This window comes from Aspergillus multicolor, assembly GCF_047715735.1.
Source record: "Aspergillus multicolor strain CBS 133.54 unplaced genomic scaffold BDW74scaffold_4, whole genome shotgun sequence".
In the NCBI taxonomy this organism is placed as follows: Eukaryota; Fungi; Ascomycota; class Eurotiomycetes; order Eurotiales; family Aspergillaceae; genus Aspergillus; species Aspergillus multicolor.
The window spans coordinates 1,388,736-1,407,300 of NW_027395955.1; the positions used below are offsets into that span (position 1 = coordinate 1,388,736).

The following is an 18,565-nucleotide window of genomic DNA, read 5'->3' on the forward strand; positions in this document are numbered from 1 at the left end:
TTGGGCATGTTAAACTCCCGTTTATGTTCTATACCCTTACCGTATACTCATCCTGACTTTCCGGACGACAAGTAAATACAGGAATCACTTACTACTCTTTACCGTCTAATTGTCCTAGGACGTTACTGGCTCCCCAAGACTCACCTCGGCAGAAATCTCCATTGATTATCAGGTAACGTCTCTCTGGATAGAAAGGGTAATACACAGAGGGCCGTAGAGGAAGCTACTCGATACCAATCAACCCAGATCCATATTGATTCCTCAAGAAAAGGCAATGTATTTTAGTCCGTAGTCTGTATTATCCAGCATGCGCAATCCACCGCTGCATGCTAGACGATGGGTCCAGCCGCCGAAACGTCCGGCATTCCAGTCCCCTTCAACCAGCTTGGCGGCCACGACCTCCAGAACAGGAACCTCGGACAAGCGCGAGATGATGTGGTGCAAAGTCGGTAGCTGCTCCCAGTTTAGGGGGTCAATCAGGATACTCGCCTTCTTAGCCATGTACACCTTCTGCGGGCCCGCCGTGGGCACTGCCTTGGCGAACGGGTCAAAGATGGCATATTCCTCCGCGGCAACGTTCTTGTTTGAGCGCCCACTCTTGGGAATATACCTATAACCGAGGATTCCCGCATCTGCATCTCCGCTCAGTGCTCCAGTCGTCGTGGAGGCGTCCATCTCAACAAGGTCCTCCAGCAGGAAATTACCCCAGAGTGCGCCTTCCCAGCCCGTTCGGATGCGGTACGAGTTCGAGCGGCGGTATACATTGACTGAAGTGTATAGTTTCGGCATACGTGAGACGGATGGATGCTGATGTCTCTAATGGAGGGGGAAGCATTCAGCAAACCTCTGCCTGGCTAGGCCATGTTGTTCGCATGGGTTGACCTTGGGAATGGAATCTACAATAGTGTGTGGTAGCATTGAATTCTGACAATTACTTGGGACTGTGATTGTATACGCAGGCTTTTTTAGATTCCATGGTCAACGTAGACATGGATATAGTTTAGCAAAAAGTCGCTTTTCGCTGGGACGATTCATTCTTGTCCTCATCTTTACTCCGCCTTACCTACGCTCTACAATTGCCATAGTCTGGTTGGCCTGTACTTTCAAAGGTATTGTGTCCCGTCCCGACGATGACGTTGGGGCGAAGTGGCGATACGATACCCATCATGCTCCGAAGGAAGGCACGATCGGGTAGCTAAGATACGGTAGTAATATGGTACTACCTCGTCCGCCTCAATCGTTGTGTTCCCAAGATAATAACCCTCACCTTTCTCCTTCGTCATACTGGGCCCTCGGGCCGGCCATTGAGTAGCGTTTGATAGATGGTTGTCTTAGTAGGGTCCAAAGTGCTCCGGACTTGCACTGCGTCCATTATTCTCCCCACCCCGGAACAGTCCCGGACGGGGATCCCTATACCCCAGACTCTGGTGCATCCCCGGGGTTCCCCCCACATCCCATCCCTCAATGGTGGTCCCGTCCCGGACTCCGCATGCGATTTAGCTGCTGCTGCTATAGTTGAAGAATCAAAGATGCTTGCGACGCGTATGGGTCTCAGCGTCAATGGGGAATGGCAATGGGACGTGATAAGGAGCGCTTCAGACTTCGTTTCCGCACTCCCCTCTCCATTCTGTGTCATGTTCCGTCGACTTGACTTTGCGTTTTCAAGATGAACACCAACCGCAACAGTAAGACCATGGAATTAGCTGCTCACATCGAAGACAGCCAGCCCAGGCCCATACTGCAACTGCACGGCACAATCTGGGCCACGTCCGTCTCCGCCACCACCACACGAACGAGGTAATCTTAATACCCGCTCCCTCCTCAGACCCTAACGATCCCCTGCGCTGGACAACGCCATACAAAGTCTACATCGCGATCCTGGTCTCGTTTGCGATGGCCATGTGCAATTTCATGGCAGCGGGACCGACCGTCGCGATGGTCGAAATCGCAACGGACTTCATGGAGGACGGCGACACGCTGACGGACTTGATCAGTCGCGCGGCGTACTATTTCAACAACAGCGCCTTGATGCAGGGTGTCTCGTGTCTCTTCTGGGTTCCGCTGCTGAATAAGTACGGGCGGCGGCCGGTGTATATCGCCGCGTATCTGCTGTACTTCTTTATGATTTTGGGCGCGGGGCTGGCGAAGACGTATTCCGGGGAACTTGCGACTGGGACAATACTGGGGTTTAGTGCTGGTGCGGGAGAGTGTCTGGCGCCTGTGACGATTGCGGATGTGTTCTACCTGCATCAACGTGGGTATGGGATGGCGTAAGTGTCTCCTGCTCTTTCCCCAGTGCTTGCAGGACAAGGACAAGGCTGACGACAGCGCGCCCCCGGTAAATAGCGTGTACAATGCGGCGCTAAGTGCAGGTGTCGCCTTTGGCATCATCATCGCGGGCCAGATCACCATCCACTATGACTGGCGTACCATTTATTGGGTGGGCTGCGCCTTAGTCGGGGCCCTGATCGTTGTCGTGGTCCTTTTCTTTCCTGAAACCGCCTACCGGCGCGCTGAAAATCCGCGCGTTAAGCGCTCCGACTATATTCAGAAACAGACACAGATGGTCAGCAACGCGTCGACGCTTGAATCCGGCCCTGATCCCCTCGTCCCAACCTCCCCGAAAAGAAGCTACATCCACAGCCTTCGCTTCTGGTTCGGCGACACGTACACGAGCAAATTCTTCTGGCGCATGTTTGTTCGCCCCTTCAGCCTGATCCTAATACCGCCCATCTTCTGGGCGACGATCGTCATGTCCGTGACAATCTGGTTCCTAGTCGCCGTGGTGTCGAACTTCGCGTCGGCGTTTAGCACAACATACGGCTTTGAAGCGTGGCAGACGGGCCTGTGTTTCATCCCCGGCATGCTCGGCTGCTTCCTTGGCACATTCGCCGGCGGTCCGTTCTCCGACTGGGTTGCTGATTACTTTACCAAGGGTAACGGAGGGATCCGCGAGCCGGAAATGCGACTTCCTGCTATTTTGCCGAGTGTGATTTGCGCTCCGCTTTCGCTAGTGCTTTATGGCTGTGGGATCGCGTATGTCTGGTATTGGATGGTGCCGACGGTTGCGCTGGGACTATGTAGGTTCATCCTCTGCTGTCAATCTAGGCAGTTCAGCTTGAGGGGCCCCCTAGCTAACCTTCACGCCACGCAGTATCCTTCGCGATCACCCAGGGAACAAACGTCTCCTTCGTATACTGCATTGACTCCTTCCGGCCTGTTGCCGGTGAAGTCACGGTGACTCAGCTAGCCTTCAAATGTATGTTGTCCCCTCAAGCAGGAGTATGATGGATACAGCGGAACCTAAGCATCTCACTGACGGCCGCAACGTGCTTCGGGTTCCTCCTATCCTCCTACACGAATCCCTGGATCGAAAAGTTGGGCTACGCCGCCGCCTTTGGGGCCATGGCAGGCATCTCAGGCGGCTGTCTGCTCTTCTTCATCCCGCTTTTCTTTTGGGGGAAGGCTATTCGGCAGGCTACGATGAAATGGCCCGTTGTGCAGTTTGTGTTCTGGAAGGATGATCGTGAAGTCGGAGAGTAAAGTGGTTGATTGAGAATGTAATTGCTGGGTTTGCGTATTATTTCGTCTGGCATTTCGTCTTTAATATCCTGTTGGCCCTCTTGTACCGTAGGTATGGCTTCGCCTTCTCCGTTCAGTCGAATCCTAGTTTGGCCCGGCAGTACATTGATTCATGAAAGCTTTCTTTAGCCACGGTATTGAGGAAGAGCTCTCGTTTGGCGCGGGAGGAGCGGCGGCCACAGCCAGCGAGAAATACCAGCTCTCTAGCGAGATCAGTCCGATACCCTGAGCTCAGGAGCAGACACATCTCAGCTACTGTCGCTCTGCCGGTACCGCCTGGGTATCTTGCGGATCGAGCCGTTTGCAACTATGTCGGACATGTAATAGGTCAGGACGGCATCACTTCGAGGTACCCGTTGACTTAAAGCACAAGTACAGTAGTCTCTGGCTGCCCTAACGTAGGATCCGGACCGTATTACGAGAGCTGGGACCAGATTGCATGGTTTAATCCTAGGCATACTCTAGCCTTGTTTGTGAGCTGAGACCCGCGACCCGGGTCCTTTGCACCGGAGACATATAAGCCGACTGCACTGCACGATGATGAATTAAGCGCGATTCTAGGCCAAACGGGATTCCAGGTGGTAGTGGCATAATCTCAACCTGTTAGACCTATGGCAGTTTGTTTTTGTTGTAGAGTTTGAAGGGTTCGGAAAGTTGCTTGAATTGGTAATCAATGATCGCATCATCAGCTGGATAAGCTGTTTCTTTGCCCGAGTGTGACCTCACCAGCACCCGACATGCCAACCGTAAATCATCAACATTGCGAGATATGTATGCATACTTTGCAATGATGAGGGATGTGATGTTTGCTTCTGCTGGCGGGGTCAGCATATATAGACTTGTCAGGTCTGCACGGTCAGCTTGATGGGTAGAGTCCGGGTATTGTTGAATCAGACTTTGTCCTCTCGCATCAAAATCCAATTGCACATTATGTCGCGCACCCAGCTGCGATATCGAGCTCTCCCTACCTCTCAAGCAAATGTCTTCTACCACGAGGCCGGTGCATCGTCTGCCCCGGTAATCCTCCTCCTGCACGGGTTCCCGTCCTTATCGCACCAATTCCAAAACCCGATCCCCATCCTCGCGACGAAGTATCGAGTCCTCGCACCAGACCTACCAGGCTTTGCATTCACCACCGTCCCCGACGACTTCCAGTATACCTTCGACAACCTCGCAACCGTGATCTCGGAGTACCTGGACGACCTCCAGATCACCAAGTTATCCGTGTACATCTTCGACTACGGCGCGCCCACTGGGCCTCCGAATTGCATTGCGCCGTCCAGACGTCGTGCAAGCGATCATCAGCCAGAACGGGAATGCCTACGACGAAGGTCTAGGCGCGTTCTGGGACCAGGTCCGCGAGCTCTGGGATAGCGGTAACAACAGTCATGTCCACGCCAAACTCGCTTCGGGACTCCTAAGTTTCGAAGTCACGAAGTGGCAGTATGAAGAGGGGACGCCGGCTGGCCAAGTCATTGCTCCGGAATCGTATCATCTGGATTATGCACTGCTGCAGCGGCCGGGTAACGCGGAGATCCAGCTTGATCTGTTTTGGGATTACGGGAAAAATTTGCCGCTGTATCACAAGTTTCAGGAGTGCTTTCGACACTCGCGGGTCCCCTTGCTGGCTGTTTGGGGCAAGAATGATCAGATTTTCGTCCCGCCTGGTGCGGAGGCGTTTAGGCGTGACTTGCCAGATGCTGAAGTGCACCTGCTGGATGCAGGACATTTTGCTGTTGAGACTGAGACGGAGAGGATAGGTGAGTTGATCTTGAACTTTCTGGGCAAGAACAATATATAACGCATGTACGTACAGTAAGCATAGTAGTGCAGTCAAATTGCTTTGTCGTCTCGGGTTTGTTGTCACTGATAATTTAATAGATGAATCATGTCCGATAGTGCTCCATGCTCGATGTGATGCAACTGTTGTTCCTAAAGAGCGCTTTGTAAGGTGTCGTAACGAACCGCCTATAGTTCACCTGTACATTTCGTCAGCCTGGTCAACGAATGCAGGATTCCGCATTGATTACCTACGGTACGGTAGCCCCGATTTCGGATTCGTAGCAGCAATCCATCCCACGCCAAGGCCAACACGAAGTGATCCCTGTCGCCACAAAGTCAAATGGACAAAAGTGAAGCTATTCGGACAGCACAACCGCATGCCTGGGTAGAAGCCGGAGGGCCGAGCCGGTCATGTGACTTCACCGCGTGTGGAGACCAATGAAAGAGGAAGCCAAGACACGGCGAGATGGAGACGTCTTTTTGTTGGGGCCAATGGCGAAATTCATGTTGTCACCTAGGCGAGATTGCCCCCACCATCCCGCTCTTTTTGGGCCCTGGGCGGATTCTGAAATATCCAAGTGATGGGGCCGAGCGTTGCTGGAGGCTTCTGTAGCCCGGAGAGAGCCGGGTTGGACGAGAAAGTACTCAAGAGTTTGCCATCGGAAGGACTCGTGATGTCCTGCTGTATCGAGATAGCTTCTAGATTGTTGAGTCTAGTGCTGCGGCTGTGATGACGCCATATCCCCCGGGTGTCTCGCTATCCAAGAAACTCGGATCGATCGAAACTTGGGCTTGGAAGAAGGAAGAATGGCGATGGAGTCTGGCCGGTTACCAGCCGTTAGTGGTGGATGAGAGAAATCGCGGTGGGGGTGGAGCTCGATATGGGGTTGGTATCGGGGTCTGTTCACGGTATCAGTTCAGGGACAGCCAATCTCAGGAACAGCTCCCAGACATGATCTCATCACTTGAGATCCTTGAAATTTGGCACGAAATAATCGTGTTGCAGGGCGAGCAGCGCCCGGCTGCCCTGAGCTGGCGTGGAGGCTTGGGCTGGATGGCCAAAGTAGCGCAGTGGCGCTAGCGAGGAAACAGTTAGATGGGAAAGGAACACAGCGAAATAGCATGTGAACCCCCCACTGATAAAGCTATCGGCCAGCTTGTTGCTGCGGCGTCCTGCGTTTGCCTTCACCTCCCCCATTTCCTCGATCCTCCTCTCTTTTTCTTTTCTGCAACTCTCTTGCTGCATTGACTCTGCGGCTGTGCCTTTCCACCATCCCACGTCCTACTGCAGTCTTTCGTTGAGCGTTCAGAGCATAAGAACCTTCCTTTCCCGCAGAGTCCTTCCTGATCCCGTCTCCAACTTTTCTTCCCTCAATCGATCGCCACCCGACGTTGCCGCTCCTTCGCAATCGATCATGGCCGTCATTGACACCACAAAGGACCTTTCCGCTCTGTTCACGCAGCAGGTCCGAGCGACTCCCGACGCCCCTGCTTTGGAGGATGACAAGACCACATACACCTATGCGGAGCTAGATAAGGAAGTTGAGGAATTGTCGCAGCGACTCCGGAGCTATGGTGTCAGTCGGGATAGCCTCGTCGGTGTCCTGCTTCCCCGCAGTGCACATTTCGTCATTGCTTGTCTGTCGATTCTTCGTGCCGGGGGGGCCTTCCTCGTCCTAGAGTTGGCGTACCCTCCAGAGCTGCTGGCAGACGTGCTCGAAGACGCCAATCCCACGGTGGTAGTCACCCACCGGTCAGAGACTGGCAAGATCAAGGGCAATGTACCCGTCATTTCCCTCGACGAGCCTGCCGTCGACGCCAATGGTCACACCACCGAGCCCGGGCCATTGCCAGCTGACGACGACTTGGACCGACTAGCCTTTGTCTCCTACTCCTCCGGCACGACGGGCAAGCCGAAGGGAATTGCAAACCCTCACCGTGCCCCAGTCCTCTCATACAACCTGCGATTTGGCGTTCAGGACCTCCAACCCGGTGACCGCGTTGCCTGCAACGTCTTTTTCATCTGGGAGATTATCCGACCCTTGCTCCGCGGTGCGACTGTTGTCGCCGTTCCTGACGACCACAGTTACGATCCAGCTGCGCTCGTTGATCTCCTCGCCTCGAAACACATTACCGAAACCCTCATGACACCCACTCTCTTAGCCACTATTCTCTCTCGACACCCTCACATCGGCTCTCGACTACCGCAGCTGCGTACCTTATGGTTGAATGGTGAGGTCGTTACCACCGACTTAGCCCAGCGAGCCATCAAGGCGCTGCCCAACGCCCGACTGCTCAACTGCTACAGTGCATGCGAAACACACGAGATTGCTTGCGGCGATATCCGAGAAATTGTAAACGACGAATCTCAATATTGCCCAGTGGGTCCACTCCTGGATCCCAAACATGCATACATTGTGAACGAGCAGGGAGAGAGGGTGGAGAATGGGACGTGCGGTGAGCTCTGCGTCGGCGGCCCTATGCTGGCAAGGGGATACATCAACCGTCCTGAGACAACGGCAAAGGCTTTCGTCCCCGATACATTTTCAGGGACCCCGGGAGCTGTCATGTACCGCACCGGCGACCAGGCACGTATGCTCCCGTCGGGTCTTCTCGAAATTACCGGTCGCGTCGGCGCCATGATCAAATTGCGCGGGTACTCTGTCGTCCCTGGAAAGGTCGAAAATGACATTGTCAAGCGCCTCGCTGTCCGCCAGTGTGCTGTGGTCGCGCACGGTGAAGGTCTTGAAAGGCAGCTGGTGGCCTACATTGTTGCCGACAAGGAGCCATCCGAATACCGCCCGGTAGTGGAAATCAACCCTTCGGGTCACAGTCCCGGCGCCCGACGAGCTCTAACTCAATTCCTCGCGCACTACATGATCCCCGCATTGTGGGTGGAGGTTGACGAGCTGCCCACGCACGAGGTGTCAGGAAAGATTGATCTCAAACGCCTTCCTCCGCCCCCAACAGAGACTGCTGTCACCGGCGACGGACAGAAAGAAGACCCTATTAGCATCGACGATGTCGCTGCAATCTGGGCTGTTGCCCTGAAAATTTCTAAGGCAACACTGAAGCCTGAAGACAATTTCTTCGATTTGGGAGGACACTCACTTTCCATTGCGGATCTTTCTTCGAGGCTGTCGCGTAAATTCGGGTTCCGCATCCCCATCGTGCGCCTAGCTGAGAACGCGACGCTCAGCGGCCACCTGGACACCGTTCGTGCTATTAGAGACGGACACACAGCTGCTGTGCAGGCAGATCTTCCGGCTGTTCTTCGCGCTGATGCTACTCTCGACGAGGACATCCGCTCCTCAGACGCGAAGATTTGCTCTCTTACAGACGCGAAGACAGTTTTGCTGACGGGTGTGACTGGTTTCCTGGGTGCTTTCCTTCTGAAAGACCTTATTGAAAGCACCTCAGCGCACATCATCTGTCTGGTGAGATTCAACGAGCCCGAAGATGATGACCAGCCGGGCGGTGCAGCGCGTATTCGCCGCAACCTTCTTGACCTCAGCCTCTGGGACGACTCCATCATGGAGCGCGTCGAGATCCTTCCTGGCAATCTTTCTCGTTCGCGATTCGGTCTCTCTCCGGACGCATTCCAGGAACTGGCCCAGCGTATTGACGTTATCGTTCATGCTGCTGCTTCGGTCAACCTGGTCTACCCATACGCCGCTTTACGCGCTCCAAACGTGGGCGGCACTCGCGAAGTCCTCCGCCTGGCTAGCCAAGGTGGTGCAACCGTGCAATACGTGTCGACCAACGGCGTGCTGCCCCCGTCTGACGAAAAGGGATGGCCGGAAGACACAATGCTCGACATGGCCGATGTACCGACGAAGCTGCTGGACGGTTACGGACAGACTAAGTGGGTAGCAGAACAGCTTGCCCTCGAGGCTGGTCGTCGGGGTATCCCTGTCAAGGTCCACCGTATCGGTACCGTTAGTGGTCACAGCCAGACAGGTGCTGCGAATGCCTGGGATCTTCTCACTGCCCTGATGGTGGAGTCTATCAAGCTAGGCAAATACCCGGACGTTGAAGGCTGGCGCGCGGAGATGACACCAGTCGACTTTGTTAGCAAAGCTATCATCCACCTCGCAAACCAGACTTCGGTTGACCAGAGTGTTTTCCATATTGGCGACCCAACTCCAGTGAACACCAAGTCTGTCTTTGAAGATCTTAATGTGCTCGGCTACCCTACTGAGCCGCTGCCCTGGGACGAGTGGGTAGCTCTCTGGACAAGCGAGCGTGGTCACGTCAAAGGTGGTGACGGTGGCTTCACTGTGGATATTCTTCGCAGCGGTATGCCTTCGATCGAGTTTTTGCGCGGTATTGTTGTCTTGGACAATTCTGCCACTCGCCCCATTCGACGGGAAGTTGAAAGACCAAAGGTCGACCGGTTCCTCCTTGAAACTTACACTCGTCACTGGTTTGCCCGAGGATGGCTCAGAAAGCCGCCTGTCCGACAGCGACAGCTGAGCCCCGCCCCCAAGGGTCCCCTTGCCGGTAAAGTGGCTGTCGTCACTGGCGCTTCCTCTGGTATCGGCGCTGCTGTCGCGACTGCTCTGGCTCGAGAAGGCGCCCACGTCGCGCTCGGTGCTCGTCGTGTCGATGCCCTCGAATCATTGAAGACCAAGATCTCTGCCAGTAGCGTAAAGGTCGTCGCTTGCAAGACCGATGTTACCGACCGAAAGCAGGTTGAAGGTCTTATAAAAGCCGCGACCGAGGAGCTTGGCCCGGTCGATATCCTCGTCGCCTGCGCTGGCGTCATGTACTTTACCATGATGGCCAACACCCAGATGGACGAGTGGGAGCGAACGGTCGACGTTAACTGCAAGGGTATCCTCAACTCACTCGCATCTACAGTCCCCGGCATGCTGTCCCGCGGTAAGGGCCACATTGTCGCGATCTCCTCAGACGCCGGCCGCAAGGTCTTCCCCGGACTGGGAGTCTACTCGGCAAGTAAATTCTTCGTCGAGGCGACACTCCAGGCGCTGCGTCTAGAGACCGCGGGTCAAGGCCTGCGCGTCACAGCCGTGCAGCCTGGAAACACGGCGACCGACCTCCTCGGCATGTCGAGCGACGCAGAGGCCATCAAGAAATACGGCGAGCCGTCGGGCGCGCAGATTTTGGACCCCGAGGATGTTGCGAACTCGATTATCTACGCTCTTCGCCAGCCGGAGCATGTTGCTATGAATGAGATCCTGATTGAGCCGCGGGATGAGCCGATTTAGATGCACTGGACGCGTATAAACTTGCATTTGCTGCGTTGGGTTATTGTTGCGTGGGATGGGTGGTTTTGTTCCCTTTCGGTATGTTGCTGGACAGTCTCGGGATTGTTTATTGATCGTTGCTTTGGGTCTGCGCTGTGTCGTCTTACGCAATTTAGACGTATATAGGTAGAGGATAACTAGCTGTTAATGTATGCCGCGACGCCAACTCTATCCCAAGTCTCTTCTAACGCTTCATCCGCACCCGAAGCGCATCTGACAACTGAACTCAGGCAATGCAGTCCGGCTCCGGCTGTCGCATGATCGGAATCCTAGGCTTCGGCGGCCAGTCGCTACTAACCTTGGCCCAGTCAAATGGCACCTCGAAGTGATGCCGACCAGACCCAACCCATATCCCTTCCTGCTTCTCTTGCTCCTGCTGCCCGCTCAAGTCCCCATCACTAGGCAAGATAACGCAAGCCCTCGAACTCACAGGAACAAGCACCTCCAACTTAAAAACCCCCTTACTTTCTCCAACGCTCCATCTACACTCCAACCTTCCATACGGCGTCTCATGCACCGCCTCCGCAGATGTAACATTCCCACCAGGAACCGGAGCAACCCGGATCTCCCTCCACCCCGGTACCAGCGGACTAATCCCCGCAACAACACTATGCAGCCAATTAATTATCGACCCGAACGCGTAGTGATTAAAGCTCGTCATCTCGCCTGGGTTAATGGAGCCGTCGGGTAACATGCTATCCCACCGCTCCCACATCGTTGTGGCGCCCATTGTTATCGGGTACATCCAACTTGGGCAGCGCTTTTCAAGGAGCATTCTGTACGCGATTTGCGGATATCCGGCCTTGCTTAGCGCGTGTGTTATGATCGGGGTTCCTGCGAAGCCTGTGGCAACGCGGAACTGCGCGAGACGCACGAGGTCGACGAGTCTCTTGCCGGCGGCTTGGACTTGTTTTGTGCTGGCGTGTAGGTCGAACATTATTGCGAGGCTTAGGGCTGTCTGTGTGTCTCCTACCAACAGGCCAGAGGGCGCGATGTATTTGTCTTGGAAGGCGGTTTTTAAACGCGCCTGGCCCTGTGTGAAGCGCGTTGAATCAGCGGTTTCGCCTAGGATTGAGCTGATTTGCGATATCACGGACGTAATGCGTATTAAGAAGGCATCTGCCACTAGTGTCCCGTTCGTTCGAGCGTCTCCTGGTTCAACGGGTGGTGCTGTTGGGTCGAGCCAATCGCCTAGCTGCCATACTTCGGGATCCCAGAGGCCATCTGGCCCGCGTTGGATGCCTCTGTCGATCCAAGCTAGCATGCTGCTGTATTGTCGGCGGAGGATATTGGTGTCTCCATAGAACTGGTATAACGCCCATGGTCCTAGAATAACCACGTCGTCCCACTGTGCTTGCGGGGTCGCAGGCCACAGCTCTTCTGAGATGACATTTGGAACGACGAATGGTGGGACACTTCCGTCTTTTCCCTCATTGAACTGTTCCGCAGCGACGTCTTGGAGCCACTCGCCCAGCATTCCGGCGGTATTGTAAAGGAAACTCGCAGATGGGGTAAAAATCTGAATATCCCCTGTCCAACCGAGACGCTCATCGCGCTGGGGACAGTCAGTGGGAATGGAGACAAAGTTGCCTCGCATACTCCATAACGCATTTGTGTGGAGCTGGTTTACCATCGGATTTGAACACGAGAACCACCCAGTCCGGGTCATATCAGTGTGCATTACCAAGGCCGCTAAGTTTGCGAGCAACGGGCCATCAGTCTCTTCGTCCCAGCCGTTGATCTGGACATAGCGGAACCCATGAAATGTGTACTGGGGCGACCAATCTCTCAACTCCGTTCCGGCGCAAATAATCTCATCCCTGCATTTCGCGATGCGCAGTGGTCGAATTGCGAGTTCGCCATTCTCCAACACTTCAGCATGTGTAAGGATGACGCGGGCCCCGGAGGGCTTGTTCAGCGAGCGGACGCGCAACCGACCGACTAGGTTTTGGCCGAAGTCAACAATCGTCTTCCCTAATGGTGTTTGCTGGACTGATATAGGCTTGATTTCCTCTGTGATTCTGACCGGGGGCGCATCCGGAGCGATCAGCTTAGCGGTTGGGAACGGTAGCTCTTGGACAGGGTCCCAGCCGGAGTTGGCCGTTCCGTCGAGAGAATTGCTATTCCAGTCTGACTTTTCTTCGCGTGCATCGTAGACTTCGCCATCGTAGTATTCGCTCTTTAAGATTGCGCTCGGCTGACAAGTCCAGGTGTTGTCGGTGGCTATCGAGAGCGTCTCGGACTCGAACCGAATTTCTAATTGTGCAAGCGCTGCGATCTTGTCACCGTATAGTTGCCTTCGCCCGCCTAAAAAGCCCAGCCGGGTGGCATACCAGCCTTCTGCAACTTCGATGGCAATTACATTCGCGCCATCGTGCCTCAAAAGATGTCCAACATCCAAGGTCTGGTAGTTGAGTCGATAACGGTAGCTCGTCCAGCCCGGCGCTAGGCAATGGTCGCTAACTTCGTGGCCATTGATGAATGCTCGGTAGATTCCCAGGCTCGTGATATAAAGCCTTGCTTGCGCAATGTCTCCCTTCCCAGACAAATTGAAGGTCTTCCGAAATCGTATAGGACGTAACGGGGCATCGGTAGCTTCTGTCAGGTCTGTAATAGGCACCGCAGTCCAGTCATCTCTGCTGAGCAGCGCGCATTCAACGGCTGTCCAGGGCGACCAATCAGTTGGCTCCACCTCCAGCTGGTCTTCCCCGCGGCCAAAGCCGCGGACCCGTACGCGGGCCCTTTCTCGAGATCGCAACGGCGTACTCGGCCACGGTACCAGGACTGAAGCATCACTAGCTATCGACTGAGTCTCTGTCTCTTTGTCCGCTCCACGGATAACCTCAATCTGATATGAAGTCTGTTTCCAATTGCGAGGGTAGCTGTCGGCAGTGAGAAAGCGCCAGGAAAGTCGTGGAGTCGCTGTTCCCACGCCAAAGCCGGAGGGATGCTGCTCGGCTGTTGGGGATGCTAGAGATAACTTTCTGGCCATGGTAGTGTTCGATAGGTTAAATCCTTTGACCCGCGCAAGAAGCTGGCTCTGCGTCTATCTTATACCCCAACTCGGACAGTTCGGAATTCTTGCCAGGTCCCGCTCGGGGGACAACACACCGAGTGATGGAGCATGGATAGTGGTTCCGATTGGAGTTGTAGCCGGAACATCTGACTGCGTGATCTCTGCTCGCAAGGCGTGGACCAAAACAGACCTACTACAGTACTGATACGGAGATCTCGTGGAGATGTGGGCGGCGTTCTTAAAAGCCGATTCGCTGACTTTAGGCTCTCGGCTAAATTGCCAGGCTACAATGAACGCAGACCCTGCGAGCCCTATGCCGGAAAGGGTGAAGCTATCATCTACGAGCGTCCTTGTATACAACGGGCCCGTGAAATGGACTCCAACGGTGCATTAATTGGGTTGAAGTGGATGGGCTTGTGTCTTCCGTGGGTACGAAAGTCGCACGATCGGAACCCCATAGAAGCTTGAAGCTCAGGGAGAACAATCATGCCTACTGCAATATTGTCATCATGTCCAGCATCATGCGCGACGCATTCAACTGTGCGGTTTTGCGTTCAACGGAGACGAGAGTCTCATTGGTCCATAGAGGGGTGATGACTATAGTACCCTTCGGGTATTCTCACTCAGCCGATTCATGCGGAGTATGTCCGAGCAAGCACAGGGATGCATCATACAAGATGTTATCGGGGTCAGTGCAGTCAGAGCCCGAGAATCGAGCGATGCTGTAAATAAGGCAGGAAAAGTGTCACGAAGGAGTCATCTGGGTTCCTCGATCATCCAATAGCCAGCTAAGGGCGCTGTCGACTAGCGCTTCCCCAGTAATTCCCTGGTCATGTAGGAGTTGAGACAGATCGCTCCACTGGCTAAGTTCTTCTGAGCTGCTGTCTCCATCCGTATATGTAGTGAGGAACTCAATGGTAGGCATCATAGCAGGAGTAGCAGTGCCGGAAACTGTTCTGGAACATGTCGCCACGGGTGCTTCAGGGTCCGCAGTTTGAGCGAGCTGCCTCTCTGACAGCAGCGAAGAGTGCTCCATGAGAAAGCGTACCATCCAGTTATCTAGGACAAATGGATCCGCCATTGAGTCCCTACAGGAATTTTGGAACGTTCGTAACTGGATAGCCTAGAGTTTATTAACGAGTGATTCCTGGACCATGATTCCCAGACTTACAATGTGTTCGACGATCGGCCAATACGACTTGAGTGCCATCAAATACTGGAAGTTGGTTACTAGGCGTTGTCGTGTAATTGCAAGCTCGCGAAAATCATCGCTGAACAACAGAGTATGCAGATGAACGCACGAGCTGACGACTCCGATGTGTCCGTAAATAAAGTTGTCTAGCTCACAGTCCCTGATGTTCTTCGAGTACTGCAGGATAGACGAGACTATCGATGCGCTGTCCTTGCACTTCAGCGCTCCGTTGAGTCTAGAAGTCTGAGCGGCTTTTGCATTAAGGAACGGAAAAAAGAGCATCTGCTTGAAGTGGAAGAAGCCGATGTGCATCGCGAGATAGATTTGGCCGAGCCGTCTTCCTGCCAGTGACATGAGATTGTCAAAGTTCCAGGTCAACTTGGGCGGCAGATTCTCCGCCCACCGGTCCAGTAAAGCTTCCAGCTCGGCTGCTTGTAAACAATAGTCATCAAATGAGATCATACTGCGGCTCAGTCTTCGCAACGTGTTATTGACCTTGGCGAATATCCCGAGTGTGCGCGCCATTTGAGCCCACATATCACAGCGAGATTCCTGCCGGACATGGTTGACATCGACTAGCTCGATGTTGGCAGTTCGGAACGTTGCATCATCGATCTTTGGTATAAATTCCAGTTCGTCGGGAGGGCTTAGGGGATCCATAGCCATGTCCCACGCCGACCAATGGCTTGTGATGTGGATTGAGAGCCAAGTGCGTCGATACTCCTCCTGGTAAACATCATTGGAGTGGCCATTGAATGACAACCTCTCAGCGTGCAGCCGAGCCAGTCCAACATATATGTGCTTGCCATCCACGTTGCCTTCCCCGCTGAAATAGTACCCAATGAGGAGAAATGCTTGAGCCGTTTCCAGACTCGGCGAAATCATGTACTGTTGGCAGAGACGAACCGCTTCCGTGACAAAGACGTTTCCGCGATCGCAAGGAGCGGTGCTATTAAAGGCCGGATTGCTAGAAAATCTGGACGGAGGATGTTATTATGGTGTCTGATATTCGATGCCGTGCACAAGTGTGGATGTACCTAGCAGCCAATCCACACATCGCATATACTTGTATCGTGGGCGCTGTGCCATCGTATAGGCGTCGCAGGAAGGTCGGTTCGTGGAAGATGGTATGAGCGATGTCATGGATAAAGCGAAAGTACAGCTGGACGAGCTCGGCGCATAGTTCTCGCGACGCCAGTCCTCCGAGGGCGGGTTCAGGCACGGTCGACGGGACGTTCGATGGCAGGTCCAAGGGCAAGCTCGAAAGCTCGTTTCCACCGGTCGGCTGGTATTCTCCGCCATTGTTTATTCTCTGAGGGCGAAACGCGATACTGAGGCTGCAGGGTTTTGCTAACTCATGGCATAGTTGGCAGCCATCTCCGTTCGAGTTCGGGATGCAGCGACGCTTGCGGGATCTATCACGGTCCAGCGGACAATCAGTGTCTGTTCTCGTGGCTCGTAACCGGTTCAGGAGCACTTACCGGCAAGTGACACAGGCCCCTGCTCTCGGCCTCCTCAGGTCACTCGACATGACATGGAAAGCGTCCTGATGACGCAGAAAGTCTTTCGATACATCAGGATGTGATCGTCCGGTACCTTAGACAAGGCTAGTGGAGTGTGGAGGACACGACGCGGAGGAAGAAGCGGGGGACTCGGAGGCTGAATCTCATCCCGCATAATTGCTCCTATGCGCGATGGTGACTAATTACAAACATAAAACTGCATAAGTGTGCTCGACAGGCAGTGAAGGCCGCCGAAGCTTAAACAAATGCAATTGACTATTTCCTTATTAGTAGTAGAGCTAGTACTAGTGATATGAACTAGCACTTGTAATTGCTAAAGCGATTTGCGGATGTTGCGATCATGCGTCGGTTACTTGTGGACTCCCACTAAGATAAATATATTTCTCTCCACTCCCAGAGCGAACCTCTTACCACAATCATGCCACACGTAGCAAAAGCAACTAGACGCGCTAATATCGCGAAATATCGCGTCCAAACATCCGATTCAACATCCATCGAAATGCAACGCGCAGCTTATTACGCCAGCTGATGGTCATGGTCAAATACGCCGAGTTCCATACCAACCAGGCCATCCTCCCCGTCAGCTTGTGCGGAAGGTATCCGCCCTCCTCGTTTGGCAGTTGCATCAGTGCCTTCTCGTTCCCAATGTACGCGAGGGTGCCCATGTTACGGAACGAAAATGGTGGCGACTTTTCCAGATCGCCATGGTTAATCCGCGCTGATAACCACTTGGCTTCTTGAGACGTCACTTGCGCGGTTGCTGGGGGTGAAGCGTGCTCAAGCATCGCGTTGTCACCGAGGGCGAAGACATCTTGAAGAACCGCCGTGTTTCCAGCCTCATCTTCCAACTGGACGCGTAGGTGGCCATCTACTAGAAGTGCTCCTGTCCGCGGCGCCTTTTTGTACGCCCAGGAGCGCTGAGACGCGTCTTGTGCCCGCGTTTCGTCTTTCATGATCGCTGAATTCGCCGGAAATACCTCAACGTCACGAAGAGAATGGCTGATGAGCTCGTTCATGGCATTTCCCGTTACCCAGACACACATACCGACGCCGACCTCCCCTTCCTCTTTTGTTTTCAAGGTCAAACAACTACGAGGGTCCTTCTCATACGGCGGCTCTGCGCCAGGACATCCCCAGCGGAGGTCTTCAATATGATGAGAGGTCCGGACATCAATGCCCTCCTTCTTCATTGTCTCTTGGGCATATCGGGATAGCGACTCGTCGAACATGGAGAGAACCTTTGGCGCCACATCGTACAGCGAAATTTGCACCAAACCGTCCAAGGCTGGGTACAATGTAATGAGGTCTGTTGCAATAAAGTCCCGCAACGCTGCTGCCAGCTCTGTACCAGTAGGACCCGCGCCCACGATGGCAAAATGCAATAGGTGCTTTCGCATTTCCTCGCTGGTTGTCGGTAAGATCGCCAGCTCGAAGCATTCACGAACCCGACGGCGGACGCGGCGCGAATCGCCAATATCTCGGAAAAAGATGGCATTGTCCTTTACACCAGGCGTCTTGAATGTCCTGCTGATAGCCCCGACGGAAATAACCAGCTTGTCGTACGGTATCTCGAATGTTTCGCTACTCTCCCACTTATCCGTTACGCCAGAGCCGCCTTCGTCCTCCTCTGTATGGGTTAGTGTGACACCGCTCTTGACGATAGTCGGTTCACACAGCACCACCTTGCGATCCAAGTCTATACCACGCGCTGCCGCCTGGATAAAGCCCAGAGGAATCTTCGGGTCCCGGACTGGCTCGACGATGTGCGAGAAATCCAAGTCACCGCCGGCTGTGTCCGTCAAGAGCGGAGTGAAGACAAAGTAGGACCGCGGCGAGATCACGACCGGCAAGAATCGCCTTGGCGAGAGCTTGCGAGAGACCGTATACCCTCCCCATCCTGAGCCTAAAATGACAACGCGCTCTTTATTATCGCGGGGCCTTTCTAGAATATCCGTCGCGAATGTCCCTACTCCGCGCCATCTCTGCCGTGGAGAAAACCGAGGAAGACCAGGAATAGTCCTGCACGAATATCTCATATTGGAAAAACATATGAACCGTTTCTATCGTTTCGTTCCCCCCAAGGAAGTCGAACCTCGAGTTGTAGTTGAGGTTTCCACCACATTATGACCTCATCACTTCCGGACTTACCGGGCAGAGAAAACCATAAACAGTGGAGCCGTTCTATACGGAAATGTTTGCA

The 18,565-nt window shown here is 54.0% G+C and overlaps 7 protein-coding genes across 7 annotated transcripts; 3 read left to right on the forward strand and 4 right to left on the reverse strand.

The window, feature by feature from the left end:
- Positions 1-261: 261 nt before the first annotated feature.
- BDW74DRAFT_175308 (uncharacterized protein) lies at positions 262-789 on the reverse strand (the record flags this gene model as incomplete). Its single annotated transcript, XM_073728299.1, has 1 exon — positions 262-789. The coding sequence occupies one exon, from the start codon at positions 787-789 to the stop codon at positions 262-264; it is 528 nt and encodes a 175-aa protein (XP_073587350.1).
- Positions 790-1,666: 877 nt separating this feature from the next.
- BDW74DRAFT_188538 (putative MFS transporter) lies at positions 1,667-3,713 on the forward strand (the record flags this gene model as incomplete). The annotated part of the gene is made up of 5 exons (XM_073731749.1): positions 1,667-1,685; positions 1,727-2,270; positions 2,347-3,080; positions 3,155-3,263; positions 3,309-3,713. 5 exons carry the CDS (start codon positions 1,667-1,669, stop codon positions 3,541-3,543), a joined length of 1,641 nt encoding a protein of 546 aa, XP_073587351.1. The 3' UTR covers positions 3,544-3,713.
- A 799-nt stretch (positions 3,714-4,512) lies between these two features.
- Positions 4,513-5,383, forward strand: BDW74DRAFT_166227 (alpha/beta fold hydrolase; the record flags this gene model as incomplete). The annotated part of the gene is made up of 2 exons (XM_073726522.1): positions 4,513-4,806; positions 4,892-5,383. The coding sequence occupies 2 exons, from the start codon at positions 4,513-4,515 to the stop codon at positions 5,381-5,383; spliced, it is 786 nt and encodes a 261-aa protein (XP_073587352.1).
- A 1,229-nt stretch (positions 5,384-6,612) lies between these two features.
- Positions 6,613-10,727, forward strand: BDW74DRAFT_102229 (non-ribosomal peptide synthetase). Its single transcript, XM_073721522.1, has one exon. The coding sequence runs from the start codon at positions 6,780-6,782 to the stop codon at positions 10,593-10,595; it is 3,816 nt and encodes a 1,271-aa protein (XP_073587353.1). The 5' UTR covers positions 6,613-6,779; the 3' UTR covers positions 10,596-10,727.
- BDW74DRAFT_102228 (glycoside hydrolase family 78 protein) lies at positions 10,728-13,671 on the reverse strand. The gene has a single exon (XM_073721521.1). It carries the CDS (start codon positions 13,624-13,626, stop codon positions 10,861-10,863), a length of 2,766 nt encoding a protein of 921 aa, XP_073587354.1. The 5' UTR covers positions 13,627-13,671; the 3' UTR covers positions 10,728-10,860.
- Positions 13,672-14,395: 724 nt separating this feature from the next.
- BDW74DRAFT_188540 (Zn(II)2Cys6 transcription factor) lies at positions 14,396-16,653 on the reverse strand (the record flags this gene model as incomplete). The annotated part of the gene is made up of 4 exons (XM_073731750.1): positions 16,324-16,653; positions 15,898-16,257; positions 14,822-15,818; positions 14,396-14,773 (listed from the first exon to the last, which is right to left on the reverse strand). Exons 1-4 carry the CDS (start codon positions 16,371-16,373, stop codon positions 14,396-14,398), a joined length of 1,785 nt encoding a protein of 594 aa, XP_073587355.1. The 5' UTR covers positions 16,374-16,653.
- Positions 16,652-18,557, reverse strand: BDW74DRAFT_102275 (putative pyridine nucleotide-disulfide oxidoreductase). The gene has a single exon (XM_073721523.1). The coding sequence runs from the start codon at positions 18,399-18,401 to the stop codon at positions 16,815-16,817; it is 1,587 nt and encodes a 528-aa protein (XP_073587356.1). The 5' UTR covers positions 18,402-18,557; the 3' UTR covers positions 16,652-16,814.
- Positions 18,558-18,565: the final 8 nt, after the last annotated feature.

What these genes read in the sequence shown, in the direction of transcription:
- BDW74DRAFT_102275 (XM_073721523.1), bottom strand. Translation starts at nt 18,401, where the DNA reads ATGAGATATTCGTGCAGGACTATTCCTGGTCTTCCTCGGTTTTCTCCA.
- BDW74DRAFT_102228 (XM_073721521.1), bottom strand. Translation starts at nt 13,626, where the DNA reads ATGGCCAGAAAGTTATCTCTAGCATCCCCAACAGCCGAGCAGCATCCC.
- BDW74DRAFT_102229 (XM_073721522.1), top strand. Translation starts at nt 6,780, where the DNA reads ATGGCCGTCATTGACACCACAAAGGACCTTTCCGCTCTGTTCACGCAG.